The sequence below is a fragment of the Panicum hallii genome, chromosome 7 (assembly GCF_002211085.1).
Source record: "Panicum hallii strain FIL2 chromosome 7, PHallii_v3.1, whole genome shotgun sequence".
Taxonomy (NCBI): Eukaryota; Viridiplantae; Streptophyta; class Magnoliopsida; order Poales; family Poaceae; genus Panicum; species Panicum hallii.
The window spans coordinates 38,011,665-38,032,454 of record NC_038048.1 but is presented as its reverse complement, the minus strand read 5'-3'; the positions used below and the strand labels follow the sequence as shown (position 1 = coordinate 38,032,454).

General features: G+C 44.9%; 4 protein-coding genes across 4 annotated transcripts; all 4 read left to right on the top strand.

Annotated features, from left to right (window-relative positions):
• The first annotated feature begins 760 nt into the window (after positions 1–760).
• On the top strand, positions 761–8,917 carry LOC112901323 (kelch domain-containing protein 4). The gene is made up of 20 exons (XM_025970211.1): positions 761–1,053; positions 1,451–1,537; positions 1,975–2,043; positions 2,283–2,415; positions 2,508–2,554; positions 2,889–2,975; positions 3,427–3,488; positions 3,703–3,745; positions 3,854–3,913; positions 4,245–4,373; positions 4,545–4,650; positions 5,475–5,538; positions 6,036–6,078; positions 6,362–6,583; positions 6,655–6,816; positions 6,946–7,065; positions 7,951–8,097; positions 8,277–8,363; positions 8,455–8,523; positions 8,625–8,917. The coding sequence occupies exons 1-20, from the start codon at positions 922–924 to the stop codon at positions 8,727–8,729; spliced, it is 1,974 nt and encodes a 657-aa protein (XP_025825996.1). The 5' UTR covers positions 761–921; the 3' UTR covers positions 8,730–8,917.
• Positions 8,918–9,605: 688 nt separating this feature from the next.
• Positions 9,606–12,467, top strand: LOC112898972 (very-long-chain 3-oxoacyl-CoA reductase 1-like). The gene is made up of 3 exons (XM_025967298.1): positions 9,606–10,644; positions 11,131–11,200; positions 11,981–12,467. The coding sequence occupies exons 1-3, from the start codon at positions 10,007–10,009 to the stop codon at positions 12,236–12,238; spliced, it is 966 nt and encodes a 321-aa protein (XP_025823083.1). The 5' UTR covers positions 9,606–10,006; the 3' UTR covers positions 12,239–12,467.
• Positions 12,468–14,151: 1,684 nt separating this feature from the next.
• LOC112900752 (very-long-chain 3-oxoacyl-CoA reductase 1-like) lies at positions 14,152–16,793 on the top strand. The gene is made up of 3 exons (XM_025969560.1): positions 14,152–14,795; positions 15,580–15,649; positions 16,230–16,793. Exons 1-3 carry the CDS (start codon positions 14,152–14,154, stop codon positions 16,485–16,487), a joined length of 972 nt encoding a protein of 323 aa, XP_025825345.1. The 3' UTR covers positions 16,488–16,793.
• A 2,304-nt stretch (positions 16,794–19,097) lies between these two features.
• LOC112900751 (very-long-chain 3-oxoacyl-CoA reductase 1-like) lies at positions 19,098–20,527 on the top strand. Its single transcript, XM_025969558.1, has 3 exons — positions 19,098–19,732; positions 19,843–19,912; positions 20,014–20,527. The coding sequence occupies exons 1-3, from the start codon at positions 19,098–19,100 to the stop codon at positions 20,266–20,268; spliced, it is 960 nt and encodes a 319-aa protein (XP_025825343.1). The 3' UTR covers positions 20,269–20,527.
• The last annotated feature ends 263 nt before the right edge of the window (positions 20,528–20,790 follow it).

The following is a 20,790-nucleotide window of genomic DNA, read 5'->3' as shown; positions in this document are numbered from 1 at the left end:
AATTAGTTGTAAATGATATGATTTGAGACCCCGCTATTGGAGTATAAGCTTTTTTTTAACCCTAAACACATCAAATATGTCCCTAATACAAATTATAGAACCCAAATATAGGAGTCATAGTTGGAGATGCTCTAATAAACGGTGCACTTAATTTTGAATCCGTTTAAACCACTATATTCTTAAGAATTAAACCGACACAATAAGATCCAATATGAATATATTTTTATTATATTTTGAAAGTCAACATTTGGGATCAACTAAGTTCAACATTTTAGTATACTGTTTCAACATTTTCATATAAAATGTTGAGTTAGTTTATATTAATTGTTGAATTAGATTATAGAAAAATGTTGATTAACCGTTTCAAATTGTTGAAAGGCACATATCTACAAACTTGATGAATAAATGGAAGTATTTGAAGGAAGTCGTCTAAAAGAAAAACAGAATAGAAAGAGAAAGAAAAGAAGGGTTAGGCTTAGCCTCTCTGTCCAGTGTCTACCGAGCGTCTGACCTACCGACGCTGCTGCTTGCAGCTTGCATGCTGAATTTTACCTCCTGCGGGAACAAATTCTGGACCATGGGCCGGTTGATGGGCTGTTGTTGGATTAAAGATAACAAGCTTAACTATCTACCAGAAGGCATATAGGAGCACCCGGAGGAGCCAGGAGGATTCCCTCGCTGAAAGCTTGCTGGCCCAAATTCGTTTTTCTGGCCTAAATTTGTGAAAGCCCATAGAGGCCCAATTCGAGCGGCGGCGCCGTGGCTCCCAGTCGCCGCCACCCCTCCTCCCTCCTCGGAGTGAGGCCGTGAGGTTTTAGCACGCCTCCGCCTCCACCTCCACCTCCGCTTCCGCCTCCACGCCCGAGCTGGGAGGTGAAGTAGAGGAAGGGGGAGAGAGCTCTAGCTCGAGGAGGGGAGGAGATGGGGAAGAAGCAGAAGAAGCCTGGGAAGGGGAAGGAGAAGACGGAGCGGAAGACGGCCAAGGGCGAGGAGAAGCGCGCCCGCCGCGAGGCCCGCAAGGTCGGCGAGGAGGACGACATCGACGCCATCCTCGTCAGTGCTCCCTCCCCGCCCTCGATCCCTCCCGCCCCTTTCCACGCGTTACAAGTTCGGTCGCGCTTGGTGGCCTCGTGGCGGCTGCTCGTTCTGCTGTGATTCCGCGTGCAGCTGTGCTTACTCCCAGCTCCTGGCGGCGGCTGAAATCACACAAGCACGCGATTGCGTAATTTTTCAGATTTTCGAAGCCTTCCGCGCTGTTTTGTCTGTGGATTAGCTCTATTTATGTTCGCTGCTTGTGCATTTGGTTGAACTGCTGCTGTGCATCATATAATGGCTTTGGTGTTTGGGAAATTGCGAACTCGCGATCGCCTTCATTCTCCACACTGATGCACTTCTGCTTCTGTGTATTCTCTTCTGCTGATTTCCTTCCTTTTGGTTATCTTAACTGCAGAGGAGCATACAGAAGGAAGAGGCGAAGAAGAAGGAAGTCCATGTGGAGGAGAATGTCCCTGCACCATCTCCTCGGTCTAATTGTTCGGTAAGGAACTGCATAGCTTCAAATGCGAATGAAATAAGCTAGCATATCCCTGCTGCCCTCTTTACCTGTCTTCTGGTAGTTCTGTAATTCAAATGTTTGTACTGGTCTTGTTTGCTTCTTAGAAACTATATCTGTGGTCTTGTTGCAAATGAATTAAATTGAAGAGTTTCTATATGACATGATGGAGATTTTCTTTGTTGAAGCTATTGATGAAATCCGGCTATCTTTTCGGTTACAAGAACCTGTCAGTTTGTTCCAAATCTCAGTTGAGCTTGTGACCTTCACTTGATGGAGTGCTTTTTACAGGGTTATTGTTCGCGATACTATGTACCCTTCTACCCTTTAATTATTATTAACCCAGAATCTGTTCATAAAAGTTCTAGTTGATCAAGTAAATCTGGAAGGTTTGTTTCAAAATCTTGCATTTCCTATTGCAGCTTACTATAAACCCGTCGAAAGAGACAGAACTGATTCTATATGGGGGAGAGTTCTACAATGGTACCAAGGTGCGGACCACATCTTGTGTGATTGAGTAATGTTTAGTATATCTTAGTGGTTTTACTATGCTCTTGTTAGTATTTTTTCAGAAATTTCCTTCAATATTATAATTTCGTGGCTAACATTGCAGCTCCTGTCCTAATGTAATGAGTTGCTTAGCCTTTATGTTAGGATTTTTATTAGATTCTTCCTGAAGTATAACATGCTGTAGTGATGAATAATACCGGTGTCCTGTCTGTGCATGCAGACCTTTGTTTATGGTGATCTATATCGCTATGATGTAGAGAAAAATGAGTGGAAGTTGGTATCTAGCCCTAACAGTCCACCTCCAAGAAGTGCTCACCAGACAATAGCCTGGAAGAATAACATATACATGTTTGGTAATAGAACTTTACTCTGGGGAAGGCATTCTATGAGTAACATGCTGTTTTAGTGTATGTGATTAACACTTTTCACTATGTTGATGTTTTAGGTGGGGAATTCACTTCACCAAACCAAGAACGTTTTCATCATTACAAGGTACAAAACTAAGTATGATAATCTAATTTTTCTCATTACCTTTTCGGTGATGTTTTCTTGGCATCAGGCATACACCTTTGTCAGAAGCAATATATGTACATATTTGACTTGAATTTTCAATTTTGAACCAAGATAGGAATAATGATACTCATCACATGATTTTAATTCAAAATTCTCTTGTAGACACTAACATTTGCACTCTTTCTGCCATCTGTAACTCGGGACGTAGAAACTTCTTTAGTATTGAGGGATCAATGTTGAACTGCACTACATATCTTGGATGCAACGATCATAAGGATGGTGCATTTCTTATTCCTTGACTAATTTTTCTCAGGACTTTTGGACGTTGGATCTGAAAACAAATCAATGGGAGCAAATTCTTGCCAAGGGCTGTCCAAGTGCACGGTCAGGACACAGGATGGTTAGTGTTTTTATCTTGAAATTATCTAGTCACTGTTATAGTTCCCATTATCCTAATTTTTCCTGCATTATGAGCATGGACAAAACATATTTTCCTGTAGTACTAGAAATTGTTGGAAACATGAGTTTGTGGTGCCAGCTCAAGTTAATGCTTGGTAGTTCTTTACTGTTTGCAATATATTTCAAAGAGTAGCTCAGGCATTTACATATGAGAAATAGCAAACTTTACCATTCAACTTATGGAGTCCCTTTTGCATAGAGTCAGCATGATTGACCTATGATATAGATACAAACCATTGAAAAATCTTTTCATTGCTCACTATCATCTTCCAATTTTAAGTGGACAGAGACAGACATTTATGTTCATTTCTTTTCAGTGTTAGCCCCTTATTATATTTTATGGATTGTCATTTAGCCAGTTTAAGCCATTCATTATTTCATTTTGTTTTCAGGTTCTTTACAAGCACAAGATTGTGCTATTTGGTGGTTTTTACGATACTCTTAGGGAAGTGAGGTCAGTAGAATTAAGAGTAATATATTATATTTAGATCTTGTTCAAGAGAGAACAGGAGTTACACAACATCATAAGTTGTGGATCACTTGGATGCTAGTAAATTCTTACATCTGACAATTCACAAAGTGATGCAAAGTAAACTGATGGCATAGAACATCTTCTGCATTTGACAAGATCCACTCTGACTATGCTTGATAATTATATCCTCACGCAGGTACTACAATGATCTACATGTTTTTGATTTAGACCATTTCAAGGTAAGTAAACATTTTGAACTTCATTTAGTACCACTAGCTACATAATCTCTCTTAGTAACACATATGGCCCTCAATTTGAAGAGTCTTATTGATCACTTGATATTTTAGTGGGAGGAAATCAAGCCTCGCCCTGGGTGCCTGTGGCCAAGTCCAAGAAGTGGCTTTCAGTTTGCTAACCTATTTTCAATGTCTATGTGCACAGGTTTGTGAGAGCTGTTATTGTTGACTACTTGTGATATTGAACTTCTTATATGTCAATTGGTGCCTTCTGAATCATCTGTGCTATCATGTTTATGTCATGATGACAGAATCATGGGCATATGTTTTTTCAATCAGTATTAGAACTTTTCTCCAACTCAACTAGATGTAGCAGTGTAGCACATTTGGTTTTTCTGTTAATAGCCAATTACCTATGTGACAAGTTATGGGTTTATGTCACATTAGCTGACAAGAACGACTTGTTATGCCTTGTTTTGACTACTAATATTTGCAAATGTCTTTATGTCCATCATATCTGCAGATATATCTATATGGTGGATATTTTAAAGAAGTTTCTTCTGACAAAGAAAAAGGAACAGTTCATGCAGATATGTGGTCTCTTGACCCTCGTACTTGGGAGTGGAATAAGGTCAACACTTGCACTTATCTAATCATCTTAAATGTTTTATCTGTTGATTCCTATCTTCCCATGTATTTACGTCCAGGAAATTGTATATGGGCAATATTTCGAGTTTTGCTTCAAAACCTACTGGCCCCCATCGAGTTGCATATTTACTTGTTTAATCTGAACTGTTGATAGGTTAAGAAGGCTGGGATGCCGCCTGGTCCCAGAGCTGGGTTTTCAATGTGTGTGCACAAGAAAAGGGCTGTTCTTTTTGGCGGTGTGGTAGATATGGAAGTTGAAGGTTACTCACAACTGAACTATGCTCCTGTCCTCCATTCTTAGCTATATATTTGAAATGCATGTTTGTTCTGTTACTTCTATTTGGCGATTAAAATGGTTAAATCCATGTATTCTAGTTGTTCGGGTGTTCTTCTATTCATCTGAATGTTTCTAGCTCATATTTAATGCCAATGGCCTGAGAAAGAAAAAGAAGAAAAAAATCTGCTGACAAAAGCCGCCCATTTCATGATATGTGTTGAACTAAAGACTGAAAAACTTGACAAAACCAAAGCACAGTGAGGAGATCAGTAATCATGGATCTGTTTATATTTTCAAGGTTCAATAATCTCGAATCAGAGATGTTTCGCAACTCTGTTCTGAAGGCTCAGGCAGTGACTGATTTTATGATTTTATTGATATATACTTTGGCTCTTGAACTGTGTTACTTTTACTTTATCTTGGTAGATAACATATGTTTTGCTTGCCCCTCCTATCGGTGTTTCCTGTTGCAAACAGATACTCCTTCTAATTAGCTTGTCCTAAATGTCATATATTTAAAAAGTGAGGGAGCAGTATACAGTAGATAATAGCAAGGGAGCAGTATACAGTAGATAATAGCAACTATGGTACTTCTATTGTGAATCAAATTAAGTTGGTTTGCCCATAGAAATGCCATGAACTGTAGAGGTCCACCATGCAGTAATAAGTTAAGTAATTCAACACACACTCGCCATACTAGAAAAAAAACCAAACAGATTTGGAAAATGACTTTTTTGGTAGTCAATTTCTAATTACGTATTGTTGGAAACCTATGCTGACCATCCTGCTGAAATTCTTGGCTTGTAGGTGATGTCATTATGAGCATGTTTATGAATGAGCTGTATGGTTTCCAATTGGATAACCACCGTTGGTACGTTCCTCTTAGCATTTCTATTTCATGTTTTATTTTCTAAAGTTAATTTAGTTATATGCCAGCTTGTTTTCCTTTGTTGCCTTTTGAGGCTATTGCTTGTATACGACTGCTACTGGTACTTTTCAACTCATACCACACAAACTGTTATTTTTCTACCTAGGTTTGGAAACTGTAATCCTTCGCAATTGATGTCTACTTCTTTCATTCATTAATCATCTTGGGTTGAACATCCCTTGTAATCTTCTAGTGGTTGTCTAGATAACTTAAATATTTTGGAAACCATGTAAAGTACTCCTGGGATCCCTTGCTTCGAGGCCCATGCTTTATTCTGGTGGGATTGTTCACTGATAATGTCAGATTCGGTTGGCACTAGTTACTTTTTCTGTGGTCCTCCATTTGAATGTGATTAGTCTACATTTGAACGTTATGCTTTCTTGTTTAATTTGTCTATTCTGTTTGAATGTTGAATGGATTTCTTCCCTTGAATATCACAGGTATCCACTAGAGCTCAGAAAAGACAAGCCTGCTAAAAATAAGGTGATTCCTCTACTGTAATGATGCAATTAGCCATCCCGGTGTTCATGGTTGGTCAATCTAAAGATATGAAATACAAATTAATTGAAGCAAGTATTTCGCAGAAATTTATTCTGATAATTGAGTAAAACAATACTAAGTTTACCAGCCTAGCTGTTGAAATTGTGCATATGTTACATATTTTGAACTTAAAATATCCTGTAAGGCATAGATCTTTGCATGAAGCAAGTGTTTATGTTTGTTGGGTCGAAAATGTTCATATGCTCCTGCTGGTTTCCATGCATAGACAAAGGATATCAAAAGGAAAGAGTCAATGAATGATGTAGAAGCTAATGTTGATAATGAGGGTGATGAGGTCATGGAGGACTTAGAAGAAGCTATTAAAGGACAACCTGAAGTCCATGGAGTTTCTAATCAGTTGATCAAGAGTCTGAGCATCACTAAAGCTGGGTCAAGCAAAAGCTCTGATGTTCTCTCTGATTCAACAACACAGGAAGCACCACCCGAGGTTAAATTTCAATCTGTCATTACATTAATGCAATAATGCTTCTGTTGCTCATTGACTTTTCGTACTAACAGGCGGTGAAGCCCAGTGGTCGAATCAATGCATGCATGGCTGTAGGGAAAGATATGCTCTACTTATATGGAGGAATGATGGAAGTGAAAGATAGAGAAATTACTCTCGATGATCTATATTCACTTAACCTTAGCAAACTTGATGAGTGGAAGTGTATCATACCGGTCAGTTAAAGTCTGGCTTTCTGTTCTGCCATAGTAGTGTTAAGTAACAGTATTATCTATTTATTTGGAATATCAGAGGAACAAATTATCTTCTGTGTGGAAGTCATCATTGCTACCCTTTTTATTCAGGCATCGGAATCTGAATGGTTAGAAATTTCTGAGGATGAGGATGATGATGACGACGATGATGCTGATGATAATGAAAATGATAGTGAGGGGGATGCTAGCCAGACAGATGACGATGAAGAGGTATGCACTAGTACAGTAGTACTTAAGGTTCTCATACTCTGCTTCTGTGGAATCCCAATGAGATCCCGGATTAAATTGTACTGGACAAAATCTTGTTGTGTTAGTATAGGTTATGAATTATTATCTATCATCCAGGTTTTAGATTTACCATCTTATAAAACACACTTTTTTTCAGAATAGTATTTGAAAGTAAAAGGATATTACTTGCCATATTCCCCCCAAAATTTGGCTGAAACCAATTGTCTGCTAATTTCTTTTCTGAGCTGTGTTAGATTGGGTTTAGATGTCTGTGTCTGGCTAAAATTGCTTAGTTGGGAAACCAAGTCACCTTAGAAATCAGTTTCTGTATTTTTATTAGAGCAGAACTAACAGTAGTTTTTTAAAGAAACATTCAAAGGAGTTGGCTGTCGGCAGTAGAAACATTTGGAGCCAGGGATGCTCCTGCCCTGGTTTGCTGATGTGTCATTTGATGCGCTATTCTTGAACAAATAGAACGATTACTTAATGCTAACAGTGCAATCCATCGTACTTGACTTCGCTTGGGCAGATAAAGGAAATATGGCTTCTGAACGGGCTTGGAATCCTGTCCCTTAAAAGTTTCTAGTGCGTAAAATACTTACGATTTTTCTCTTTCAAGATATTGTACTGAAGAACACATGACCACTACCAACCTAGCAGCTTTCTTCCAGAAGTTAGCAATATTTTGCTGCTCATCTGTTGTGTACAATGGTTTAAAGAATTTCATCTATAGCAACAATTTTCTGGCTTCTTATGAGTTAGTCCAGCTTGATAGTACACTCCTTAAGTGTGTCCTTTTCCATTATTGACTATAGTTTGCTCCCATTGTGTGGTTATTTATCGGTGATCCTTGACATGCCTGTGTAGTCTGATGAAGATGCTGCAAAGAACGTGTCTAGTGCTGTGTCTCTCCTGAAGGGTGAAAGTAAGACCATGCGTAGAAAAGAGAAGCGTGCTCGGATAGAGCAAATCAGAGTCATCCTTGGCCTTTCTGATTCTCAAAGGACTCCAGTGGTAATGTTGTATTTGCTAACCTTTGTTTATGTAGATTTATTTCTCCTCTTCATTCCTAGCTGAGTTAACATTATCTTGTATGTTTGTTCTAGAGGAAACAATGTTGAACCGTTTGTTACTGCAGTTAACAAACCTTGTTACTCTTTTTTACTTATAATTCCATTTGTTTATTATGAAAGCCTGGAGAATCATTGAGAGATTTCTACAAGAGGACAAATATGTACTGGCAAATGGCCGCCTACGAGCACACTCAACATACAGGAAAGGTTAGTTTCTGTTGCTTGAATTCCTCCATCAGTCAACTACTATACCACATTTCAGGGAGTGAGTGTTGTAATCCGGCACATCTAATGGCAGGAGCTCCGGAAAGATGGTTTCGATCTTGCCGAAACTCGATTCAAGGAACTGAAACCAATACTCGATGAGGTAATTGCTGTGTCGTGCTATATTATTATCTGGTTTGAAAGCAATGGATATTCAGCTCTGTAGTATATGTAGTCTGACTCGGTTTTGTACATCATGTTCAGCTGGCCGTACTGGAGGCTGAACAGAAGGCGGAGGAAGAGGCCAGTGGGTCCACTAGTTCCAAGAGGGACACCAAGAAAGGCAAGCACAAGAGCGCAGGAAGATAGTTTTGGGTTCTCGACAGTGTGTTTTAGCAAAAGACAGTTTTGAACGAGTGCTCAAGTCTCGCTTAATTATTTCATGAATTTTACGTTATGAACCCAAGCAGACAAAAATTGATATATATTTTTTGATGTACTTGTACTGATGTTCAATTTTGAATTCATGTGCACTGGCTGAGAATTAATCATGAGAATCATGTGCATCTGGACCGTTTATCCTCCCCCGTTGATCGACTGAACGATCTTCATCACCTACAACAAAGAGCTCCATTGCTCACACGAAGAACACGTTCTTTCTAAATTTTGCCGGAATAGATTTATAAGTTCTGCCCGCCAACTCGAGATTTGATACCGTTTATTTAATTCATCCAACATGGAGAAAGCAAAAGATTATATATTCTGCTGTTTCATCAATTCGCAGCCCTGGGCCATCGAAATCGGGCACAATTTATATATTCTGCTGTTCCTCCTGGAGACCAGCATGCTTTTGCAAAGTCACATTTGAGAAAGAGATGTTCAACAGTTTCAGTCGTGGACACAATTATACACAGGACACGATTATATGTTTTGTTTTACAATATGTTGGCACAACCTTTTTAGGATTCAACTTATTTTATATGAGGCTCGTTGATCAACAGTTTTTAACAGAAATGTTGCTCAACTTTTCTTTATATAGATTCTGAGTCAAATTTTTTTTACTGGATCTACATTTTATAAAGAGTTTATTTATAAAAAGTATACTTTTCTTTTTCGGGCAAGCTCTATTGACGTAGCCTAGGTTGCTCCGAGGCTCCGAGCATTCGGTGGCCCACCCACCACCCAACACGTCGTCACCTTCCTCCCGTCCGTCTGACGCCGGCAAGGCCTCCAACTCCAACCCATCATCCCCATTCCTCCCTTCTCGCTCATCCCCACAGTGAGCTCTGGCCGCCTCCCTCACCCCATGCCTTGTCCTGCCCTTCTCCTTTATTACATCTAGTGGCAGTAGCCAGTAGCTGCTGGATCTGTCGTTACCGGCCGCCGGCCGGCGACCCAACCATGCTACTCCGACAACCTGACGCGAGCATCGTGCCGATGTAAATGTAGCACACCAACCCCAACCTTCAATGCCAACCGCCCGCTTGATGAGCGGCCGGACACGCCCCCGCCGCTCTATCTATATCTGCTGCCGTCCGATCCTCTCCGACGGCAAGGTGCAAACCGCGCGCGCCACCAGCAGCTAGCGTCCCCACTCACCACCGAGCGAAACCACGCCCGCCTCGCGACCCGTCTCCGGGTCGCCCATGGCGTCCTGCGCGGATGCTCAGCCCCAGCCCGCGTGGGCGCTGGCGCTCGCGGCGCTGGGGCTCCTCGTGTCCGCGCGCGCTGCGGCGCGCCTCGCGCTGTGGCTGTACGCGGCGTTCCTCCGCCCCGCGAGGCCGCTGCGCCGCCGCTACGGCGCGTGGGCCGTCGTCACGGGCGCCACGGACGGCATCGGCCGCGCGCTCGCCTTCCGCCTCGCCGCGGCCGGCCTCGGGGTCGTCCTCGTCGGCCGGAACCCGGACAAGCTCGCCGCCGTCTCGGCCGAGCTCGAGGCCAAGCGCCCGGGGGCCGAGGTCCGCACCTTCGTCGTCGACTTCGCCGACGACGACCTCGCCACGAGGGTGGGCGCGCTCGGGGAGTTCCTCCGGGGCCTCGACGTCGGCGTGCTCGTGAATAACGTCGGCGCGTCGTACCCGTACGCGCGCTACTTCCACGAGGTGGACGAGGCGCTGGCGCAGAGGCTGATCCGGCTCAACGTCGAGGCGGTCACACGGGTGACGCACGCCGTGCTCCCCGGCATGCTGGAGCGCGGGCGGGGAGCCATCATGAACATGGGCTCCGGCGCCTCCGCCATCATGCCGTCGGACCCGCTGTACACCGTCTACGTCGCCACCAAGGCGTGAGTAATCTCTGTCTTCTTCAGTAGTTGCTCCATGAGTTAATTTCTTTAGATACTGCATACTAAACCGTAGTGGCAAAAACCTTAGGTTAAAACTTGATTGGAACTTCACGTTCCCTGCTTCTCTATATGTTTAAGCGAACATAACAAGCATGGATAGATCAGAGGGTCAAAAGGATACAGAGCAGGAACTAAAAAGTGGCACTCTGTTGGCATGTTTCAGTTCTTGTGATATCTCTGTTTTGATATGAACTGCAGAGCATATAATGCTGTGCTCAGTCATCCTCTTTTGTTGTTAGTCATACTCCTTTTAAGACAAAGGAACTTGGGAGTAGAATCGATCATATACCATCAACGAACTTGTTAATCATATTCTTTTTACTTTGACTATGTGTGTTCTGTGTCAATTATTTTGTTCTAACGATTATAAGGAAAAGAAATGTTCTATGAGAACAGGTGATGCAACTACTTTTTTTTCCCTGCCAGCTATGTCGATCAATTCTCGAGATGCCTGCATGTGGAGTACAAGGGCAAAGGCATCGACGTGCAGTGCCAGGTGTGGACTAGTCGCTTTCCACAATGAATTCAGTTTACATTTTTTATGTTCTCCATTGAATCCGTCTAATTTGCTTTATGCCAAGCAACAACTTTTACATTTCATTGGCACCCTTACTAAGGAATGCGCATCAGTTAGCATGACTTCCGATATTTACCGCCATTCATTTTTATAAGACGAACTTCAGCCATAATTTTATTATAATACGCTATTAATAGTTACAAAATTATAATTCTTTAACAGGTGATTTTGTGTACGAATTAATAGTATAAATTCTTTAGCACATAAATGTCAAAGCATGAACCTGGAAAATCCCAATAAGCCTTATTACAAAATGAGTGGAGAGTACAAGTTATTGTTCAGAGCATCCATGCCAAAAGTTACATTTCAGTTCTTGCCTGGTTGGTGGTAGGGAAGGCAGTAGTACCACTAGGGAGTAGGGAAGGCCTTCATAATCTTGAGTTCGCAAAAGAAGAAAAACATGGTTTACTAGTGATGTGCAAGCTCCATTGAATGGAGGGTACTGCATGGTTGTACGTTCAGAATCCGTAGAGACACTGGTACATCGATCGGTCCATTGAAACATCCAACTGCACCAATTAAAACCGTCTCATCCCCCACACATCCAGCTGACCAACTGCACCGTCAAGATGAGTTCAAAGCATTCCCAACCACCTCACCATCAATAGCTACTGTGTGAAAGCATCTTGAATTAGTTCCTTTACAGCATTAGTGCAGAGAAAGACTCTTTCTCACTGACCTACTGTTCTCTCTTGCCAGGTGCCCATTCAGGTGGCCACGAAGCTGGCGTCCATCCGGAAGCCCACCCTCCTGGCGCCGTCGCCGGAGGCGTACGCCCGCGCCGCCGTCCGCCGCATCGGTTACGAGCCGCGGTGCACGCCGTACTGGGCGCACGCGGTGGTGGGGCTTCTCATCTCCCTCGTGCCGGAGCCCGTCGCCGACAGGATGTTCCTCAACAGGTCCCTCGGCATCCGCGCCAGGGGGCGCGCCAAGGAGGCCAAGAAGAAGGCGCAGTGATCGACGAGGGTCTGGGCTAGCAATGGCCGTTCCAACCGTATTTGGATCTAATAACACACGGACTGATGATAGAGCTATCGAGCGACCTGAGAGTTGTATCCTGGAACAAGTTAAAGTTTAATTTGCTGAGACATAAGACTACGGCTATTTGATACGGTGACACATCATCGTGGATTCGTGGCTGTGGAATTGGATGCGAGGTTAGGCCTGCGCTATAAGTTGAGCTTGAGCTGTGGCATGACGAGCATTCATCCATGCAGTCATGCTGCCTCCTGGGCATTTGGGCCGCTGCCTGCAAGCTGAGCCGAGTCACCAGCAGCAGCAGCAGCAGCACTGCCGCAGCGAGGCACATGATGACATGAACGCGCAGCAGTCGGCGACGGCTCTGTTTTGGCTAGCAAGCCCAGGAGCCAGCAGCTGACACACACGTTTTAATCTTTTTTTTCTTCCTTTTTCTCATTTTTTCTTTTTTCTTTTTTTTGGCTTCATCATACTCCCTCCAGACCCATTTGTTAGGCGCCCCAAGGGTTAACCTACGGACCAAGACGTCATCATTGTGGCATAATTATCTACCGGGTCTTGTGCGTGTTTGGTTGCTGCGCATGCTCGCAACGCATCGTTTCGCGGATTTATTGTGCTGATTGGCCCTGATGAATACGTGGATCCCTCCTGTAACCATATGACACTTCGTTTTCTCCTATCATGGTAATAGCATGCATTGGTACTTATGTAGCGCCCTATATATATTGTGGCCCAAATGAAAAATGAAGATACGCCTTAAAAGGGTATGGAGGGAGTACTAACGCATGATTCCTTTCTTACTTGCGAGTTATGGTGTTTTCCCAACATTGGTTGGCAGAAGGCTAGATAATTATGAGTAGATTAAAAATTAGAGTATCTTAATAATATTATTAATTGGAGGCTCATCTTAATCCTTAAGAGACACGTTAGAAAAAAAATCCTAAAATATTATATAAAATCAGAAACATATAAATATTAATTTAGTAGACTCTAATCATCATTGATAATACTTAGGATTCAGTTAACACATACTAAAGATATATGCACGTTCAATGTAAAATGACAAAAAAAATATGAATGCAAATAAAAAAGTGTACAAATACCCCTCTATCCAGAAATATAAGTCCAGAAATGTAAGGCATGTTTAGTTACGCTAGAACAAGACTTTTAAATGTCAATGTAATAGTACCGAATTTGTATCCCATCTTACGTATTCATCATGGAGTGAACTAGTGAATACAAAACTACGTAGCTATAGCTGAACATTTGAAGTTGCAATCGTATGGTTACGTGTTCCCAATATCAAATTATCAATTATGGTTTCTTATTGTTACTGGCTTGTTTCGTTTCGAACTGTTCATTTCCAACATGGCTGCTACGTTTTTCTGACCGGGTCCGACGATTTCGAATTCGGATATGAATGTGGAATTGAAGTGGCCAGGACTTTTGTTTTTCTCCAATGTGCCGAATCCTTTTCATCCCTAACCACGCCGCATGTCTCCGTAACCTCTAATCCTCGCCGTCGCCGATGGTGTTCAGTAGTCAGTAGTACTACGTTGCTCCTGCACCGAAATTCCTGGTGCGTTTTCAGGAATCGAAAGAAGGCGCGAAACTTAGTCGTGCACAAGCGTTAACATCATCACTACCCGGAAAATCGAAGCAGTTCCAGCCTTCCAGGACGCCACGCCGATGGCAATGCGCATTCCGCCGGCGACACGCCAACCGCCAACGCACACCGCGCCACCGCCACCGCCAAGCAAGAAAGGAGTAGGCTCCCTCCCTCCCTCCTCCCTCCTGCGCTAGTATATCTTAGCTACAGACTCCCTCCACCCCCCGATTGCACACCGTGCGCGCGTCAGCCGCGGCCGCCTCGTCCTTCCCATTCCAAACCAATGGCCGCGGCGGCAGCGTGCGCGCACGCGCGTCCGGGGTGGGCGCTGGCGGCGCTCGCGGCGCTGGGGCTCCTCCTGGCAGCGCGCGCCGCGGCGCGCCTCGCGCTGTGGCTGTACGCGGCGTTCCTCCGCCCCGCGAGGCCGCTGCGCCGCCGCTACGGCGCGTGGGCCGTCGTCACGGGCGCCACGGACGGGATCGGCCGCGCGCTCGCGTTCCGCCTCGCCGCGGCCGGCCTTGGGCTCGTCCTCGTGGGCCGCAGCCCCGAGAGGCTCGCCGCCATCTCGGCCGAGGTCGAGAAGAGGCACCCGGGCGCCGAGGTCCGCACCTTCGTGCTGGACTTCGCGGCCGATGGTCTCGCCGCAAGGGTGGGCGCGCTCGGGGAGCTCGTCCGGGGGCTCGACGTGGGCGTGCTCGTGAACAACGCCGGCGCGTGCTACCCATACGCGCGCTACCTCCACGAGGTGGACGAGGCGCTCCTGCGCAACCTGGTACGGCTCAACGTCGAGGCCGTCACGCGGGTGACGCACGCCGTGCTCCCGGGCATGGTGGAGCGCGGGCGGGGCGCCGTCGTCAACATGGGCTCCGGCGCCTCCGCCATCCTGCCATGCGACCCACTCTACACCGTCTATGCTGCCACCAAGGCGTGAGTTCTCCTCGATCACTTTGTGCCCTTCAACTCTCCAGTTGCTTGGTGTTTCTGATAGTCTGTTTTTCAGATACTTTGTGCCATTCAAATACACCTAAACTGCAAAATACCGGCAACAGTAAACATTTTGATGCACCTCTCTTCCTTCCTCGTGAAAGTGACTGCTGTCAAAATGCATGGCACTAGAAAGTACAACCATGGGTTGATCAAATATGCGAGCACTAATTTGTTTGGTTATTACATTAAATTTAACTCCTTTTTGTATTAATCATTATGTTTCGATGTTGAATTTAATCGTGCGAGTACAACAATCAACTTAGAAAACTTAGGGTTTTGTTTCATCAACAGGGTAAGGTACTTGGACAGATTGCATTCAGCAGTTGTCATCATTCTTCCGTGGATATTTTCTATAGCAAAATCCTGGACCACCGACCCAACTGCCACTAACCCATTTTTATTTTTGAGCAATTGAGCTCAAAAGTGCATTTAAGTATAATCCTCGCTTCCTTTAGAATAGATAACAATTAGAATAGCCTTGAGAAAATAGCAACACAGAGTATGCACTATGTGGCATTGGTGCTAATTTTCTATGTTGATTGTTGTATTCTCATGATTATAAGGGGAGAAAAAACTTTCACTACTTGTTTTTTAACAGCTGCCTATAAGGCTATAACTAGTCTTTTAGCTGCCTGTAACAAGCTCAAAGTGCTAGTAACATCGAATGAATGTTTTGTGACAAGACGTACGTGATGAGACAATTCTTTTTGCTTTGGTTTACCAGCTATATTGATCAGTTTTCGAGATGCCTCTATGTCGAGTACAGGAGCAAAGGCATTGACGTCCAATGCCAGGTATGAACTATTGTCTTTTGACTATGAAATTATTTCACCAATGTGAAGCACAATTGCATTCTTGTTTAAAAAAAAGCACAATTGCATTTCAAGTTTTATACCTAGTAGGAAAAATATCAGCTAATTAAGTGCATATAGAACCAGGCGAAGCCCTTGGTGAGAACATGATTTTCTCATGCTGTCCTGAGTGAGACTCATAGTACTGGATACAATCTGTTGTGCGGTTTTTAGCTGTCCTGGTACCGACCAGCATTTCCACAATCTGCTGTACGATCCTGCTACTGATGGTTCCAACAAGAAACTACCATGCATGTTTATTTGCTGGAAATCAAACCCTTCTATACACTAGTTTCTGAATCTTCCAACCGCACAAAATTAATTAAAGAAACTAAGCACAGTCGTCACACATGAAATACAATGGAAAGATCTCCAAAACACGTGAAACAAACGGGGCATAATTTCTGCGTGCAGTGACCCCTGCATTGTCAAGATAATTCAAGGCTAACTCTTTCTTCATGCACCAGTTAGTCAGTACTGTGCTGCCTCTGATCTCTCTACGTACGGGCGCACGCGTGTGCAGGTGCCACTGTTAGTGGCCACGAAGATGGCGTCCATCAGGAATCCCTCCTTCTTCGCGCCGTCGCCGGAGACGTACGCCCGCGCCGCCGTCCGGTGCATCGGGTACGAGCCGCGGTGCACGCCGTACTGGCCGCACGCGCTGCTGTGGCTCCTCATCTCGCTCGTGCCCGAGCCCGTCGCCGACAGGATGATCCTCAACGTGGCCCTCGACGTCCGCGCCAAGGGGCGGGCTAAAGACACGAGGAGGAAGAAGGCGTAATGGTGATGAGGGTGTCTCGGGCCTGACCAAACAATTAGTGCTGTCCTACTCCTGGAGATAATAATGTCTTCAAAACTTGTACCCAGCCAGAGAATTTTTTTTCTTCATATTCGTACGTCTTCTAGTGCGTTGATTGTATGCGGAGAATGTTATTGCTACCATGTACTGTCATACTACGGCTTTGTGATAAAGGCAGGCAGCTCGTCGTGCGAGCTGTGTGCTCGATCGTAGTCGTAACCCCGTAAGAAATAAGGTAATAAGCATGCAATCAGACATGGTTGACAGTAGTCTCCCATCTTATGTTTTGCTTAGATATCAATACAGGTACAAGGGAGAAGAAATACTGCGGCTTGGTAGGTAGCAAGGCATGGCAGAAAAAGATCCTCGAAAAATATATACTCATATTCTATCATATGAAAGAAATTAAACGTAGTTCAAAAAAAAGAAATAAAATAGCTTAATTTTTTAAGACTTATTTATTATTCAATTTCCATTCTCAACAGAGAACTCTCAAAAATGATCAATCATAGAATGAGAAGGGTCGACTCTTTCCAAATAAATAAACTATCACTAGAAACCGTATTCCCTTTGCTTTGTTCTTCCCCTTCCTGATCCGCGATACCGTGAACTAAAATCCCTAGCAAAATATCAATTAAGGCGGGTGGCGCTCGGCGGAGGCCGGTACTGCATGGGTCCGCCATCATCAGTCCCATTTTTCCTTTTTTTTCATCTGCTATGTTATGTGTATAATTTCTTGGAAAAGTCATTCGAATATCTTCCTCTTTGGAAAAAGTTATTCTAGTAAATATTTCTTGGAAAATTATTCTAATAACTTTTTTCAGAAAATTTATTTTTCCATCAAGATTGTTTGAATGACTTTGTGGTAAAATTGTTTGAAGAATTTTTCGGTAAACAGTTACTTGACAAAAGTATGGATAGTCGTCATTTCACATTCAATTTTATATAACTAATATTTTGTTGTTTAATTCGTATAGTTTTTGGTAGACAAATATAGCGAAACTAAGAGCAAATTCCTGAAACATTGAGTTCATTCCTGAAACATTTATCCCTCACTCGTGCAAGAAAAACATGCATCCGTCATCATCAGCCCTTCAGCCCTTGCCTTTATTTAGTAAATATAATCTAATCCAAACATCACATCACCGGCGGGCGGCGGCGGTTGGGCGGCGGCGGGGGAGGGGCATGCTCACGAAGTTCGCAGCAGCACTTGTGAGGCCTATGTCTTTTCATGCATTTGGAGTTCATGACATCGTCACCATACTCTCTTCTGCACTTGATGATGCAAGGACGGACTTGCCAGTTTTCTAGAGCGCTGCAGTACCACGAATCTTTACCTGCAATGCGACCGGAACTCAGGTAAGTTCTCATACAAACCAAGCAATATTGGTTGTTTAATCGACCAAATTTAATTTAAACAGCTGAAGAATGCAGAGTTAAAGTAGCTATATACCTGCACAGGAGGATGAGATGGTAGCAAACATTATCACGAGTGCCATGGAAATGGCAGCTATTGGGTACAATATCCTCACCGGATTCCTCCTGACGGTTGCCATGGCAAGAAGAAAGTTTGCTGGTATACTATGTTCGGCTTCTGTTGATGTGCTGGTTTATATAGAAGTGTAGTCATATCCTTGGTTTAAATTGATGGCCACAGGATTCATAGTCCTGTCCTATACTAATGCAATGGTATCCAAGTACTAAGGTCCGTATCCTTCTGACCCGAATAATGGGCATGACACTTCCAAACTGCTATGTACGTAGTTTACTAAACATTTTTCTTTTCCAAATTTTCTAAATATAAATTTATTATGTGCCCTTGTTTTATATTAGTCTAGACTCTAGAGTTGAACTGCTGAAGGCCAGGATGGTTGAGCAACTGAGTTAGAAATTTTCTTCTCAAGCGGGTAGTGACTACGTGCTTAGCGCTAGGGGTTCATAATTGATTGAAACCGACAAATCGGACCGAAAATAAGTGAAATCGAAATCGAAGTGGTTGAAACCAAAAATATTGATCATAAATTTGGTCTCCACTTTCAACTAACCAAAATAAGTCTGGTTCGGAACAAAGTTGTTAAAGTCACGATTCTAAGTCAGATTGGATATCCAATGCTTCTAAATCATATTGGAACTCCAATGCTCACCGCTATGTTTAGATATATAGTAAAATATTTATATTCACATTTGCTAAAACGAACTATAATTTAGAATGGAAGGAGCATTTCGCTTATTAGAGTTCTATACAGACAGGGGGTGTTTATGTCGCGGCACGGCCGTACCGTGGCCGTTGGCGATCATTCGGCACCTCTTTCTATCCAGTACAATTAGGACGGGAGACCAAGCTTCGGGACAATGGCTCTGTTCCACAGTGCCACAGTGACCTTGCATGTTGGCGACGTGACAGTAGACACGCAACTCCACATCTTTCAACTGACAACTGCCAGCTTGAGCAGCAGCCAGCCACCCCCTCCCGCGCTATATCTGCGGCCACCCTCCCCGGTCGCATGCAAAACGTGCGCCAGCACCCAGCAGCAGGGTTGCCCCCGCGCAACCACGTCTCTCGCGCGCGGTGCTCAGCCCGTGTCGATCCCCATGGCCGTGGCCTGCGCGCATGCCCAGCCCGCGTGGGCGCTGGCGCTCGCGGCGCTGGGGCTGCTCGTGTCCGCGCGCGCCGCGGCGCGCCTCGCGCTGTGGTTGTACGCGGCGTTCCTCCGCCCGGCGAGGCCGCTGCGCCGCCGCTACGGCGCGTGGGCGGTCGTCACCGGCGCCACGGACGGGATCGGCCGCGCGCTGGCCTCCCGCCTGGCCGGGGCCGGGCTCGGGCTCGTCCTCGTCGGCCGCAGCCCCGACAGGCTCGCCGCCGCCTCGGCCGACATCAGAGCCAGGCACCCCGGCGCTCAGGTACGCACCTTCGTCCTGGACCTCGCCGCCGACGGGCTCGCCGCGAGGGTGGGTGCGCTCGGGGAGTACATCCGGGACCTCGACGTCGGCGTGCTCGTGAACAACGCCGGCGCGTGCTACCCGTACGCGCGCTACTTCCACGAGCTGGACGAGGCGCTGGCGCGGGACATGGTGCGGATCAACGTGGAGGCCACCACGCGGGTGACGCACGCCGTGCTCCCCGGCATGGTGGAGCGCGGGCGGGGCGCCATCGTGAACATCGGCTCCGGCGGCGCCTCCAACATGCCGTCCTGCCCGCTCCACACCGTCTACGCCGCCACCAAGGCGTGAGTGCTCGATCACGACCAATCTAAGCTCTTTTCTTTTTCGAGAATAGCCAGGTTAGAATATAAACATCAGACAAATGTTTCATGGTGATGCTATTTTTCATCATCAGGTTCGTTGATCAGTTCTCTAGAGCCCTCTACGTGGAGTACAAGAGCAAAGGCATTGATGTGCAGTGCCAGGTAATAACTAATCTCTATCGATGCATGACTAGTGATTTTCACATGATTGCTTCGTTTTGCATTCAGAATTAACGTTGGTTTTCGGTGTGCATGCTCATCAGGTACCCATGTACGTGGCGACGAAGATGGCGTCCATCAGGAACCCGAGCTTTTTCGCGCCGTCGCCGGAGGCGTACTCCCGCGCCGCCGTCCGCTACATCGGGTACGAGCCCCGGTGCACGCCGTACTGGCCGCACGCTCTATGGAAGCTCGTTTGGCTTCTGCCCGGGCCCGTCGCCGACAGGGTGATCCTCAGCATGGCCCTCGACGGCCGCGCCAAGGGGAGGGCCAAGGACGCCAGGAAGAAGGCGCAGTGAGCAAGTTCCTCTGGCTGCAGCTAACGCTGAGCTGCTGCTGGGTGTTTGTTTCTTCAGGCTACTTCCTGTCAGAAACGGGAGGTGATAATGTTATTGGCATTCTACCAACATCTATGTAATCCTAGTAGGCTGGTATATATGCTGTTTGTCTCTTAATACTGCCGCCCATAGGCTCATGTAAAATATTGTGATGGGACCCGCTGTTTTTGGCGGAAATAAGTGTGGTGGACATAAGAGTATTTGTGTCATATTGATCATACTACTGCCATGAGTTCACCCAACATCCAGTTGGTGTAAATGATTCTTAATCAGATGGTCCGTCATCTGAAATGGTATAGCCCGAAAGCACTTTCAAACATCAGTAGCTGAGCTTGGCATCAATGTAGTTAAGTTTTTCTACTTTGTGCAAAGTCTCGTTTGTGAAAAAAACAAATAAGATTTGTGTGTGTAGAGTGTAGACTTTTAGCCTTGCAACAAACTTGCAAGACATGCACTGTTACTTGCCCAAACAATTAAATGAAA

Excerpts from the sequence above, each read along its gene's own strand:
- LOC112901323 (XM_025970211.1), top strand. The coding sequence starts at position 922 with ATGGGGAAGAAGCAGAAGAAGCCTGGGAAGGGGAAGGAGAAGACGGAG. Across the intron at positions 2,044-2,282 it reads AGTTCTACAATGGTACCAAG|ACCTTTGTTTATGGTGATCT; the intron begins GTGCGGACCACA and ends CTGTGCATGCAG. Across the intron at positions 6,584-6,654 it reads CACAGGAAGCACCACCCGAG|GCGGTGAAGCCCAGTGGTCG; the intron begins GTTAAATTTCAA and ends TCGTACTAACAG.
- LOC112898972 (XM_025967298.1), top strand. The coding sequence starts at position 10,007 with ATGGCGTCCTGCGCGGATGCTCAGCCCCAGCCCGCGTGGGCGCTGGCG. Across the intron at positions 10,645-11,130 it reads GTCTACGTCGCCACCAAGGC|CTATGTCGATCAATTCTCGA; the intron begins GTGAGTAATCTC and ends TTTCCCTGCCAG. Across the intron at positions 11,201-11,980 it reads GCATCGACGTGCAGTGCCAG|GTGCCCATTCAGGTGGCCAC; the intron begins GTGTGGACTAGT and ends CTCTCTTGCCAG.
- LOC112900752 (XM_025969560.1), top strand. The coding sequence starts at position 14,152 with ATGGCCGCGGCGGCAGCGTGCGCGCACGCGCGTCCGGGGTGGGCGCTG. Across the intron at positions 14,796-15,579 it reads GTCTATGCTGCCACCAAGGC|CTATATTGATCAGTTTTCGA; the intron begins GTGAGTTCTCCT and ends TTGGTTTACCAG. Across the intron at positions 15,650-16,229 it reads GCATTGACGTCCAATGCCAG|GTGCCACTGTTAGTGGCCAC; the intron begins GTATGAACTATT and ends ACGCGTGTGCAG.
- LOC112900751 (XM_025969558.1), top strand. The coding sequence starts at position 19,098 with ATGGCCGTGGCCTGCGCGCATGCCCAGCCCGCGTGGGCGCTGGCGCTC. Across the intron at positions 19,733-19,842 it reads GTCTACGCCGCCACCAAGGC|GTTCGTTGATCAGTTCTCTA; the intron begins GTGAGTGCTCGA and ends TTTCATCATCAG. Across the intron at positions 19,913-20,013 it reads GCATTGATGTGCAGTGCCAG|GTACCCATGTACGTGGCGAC; the intron begins GTAATAACTAAT and ends CATGCTCATCAG.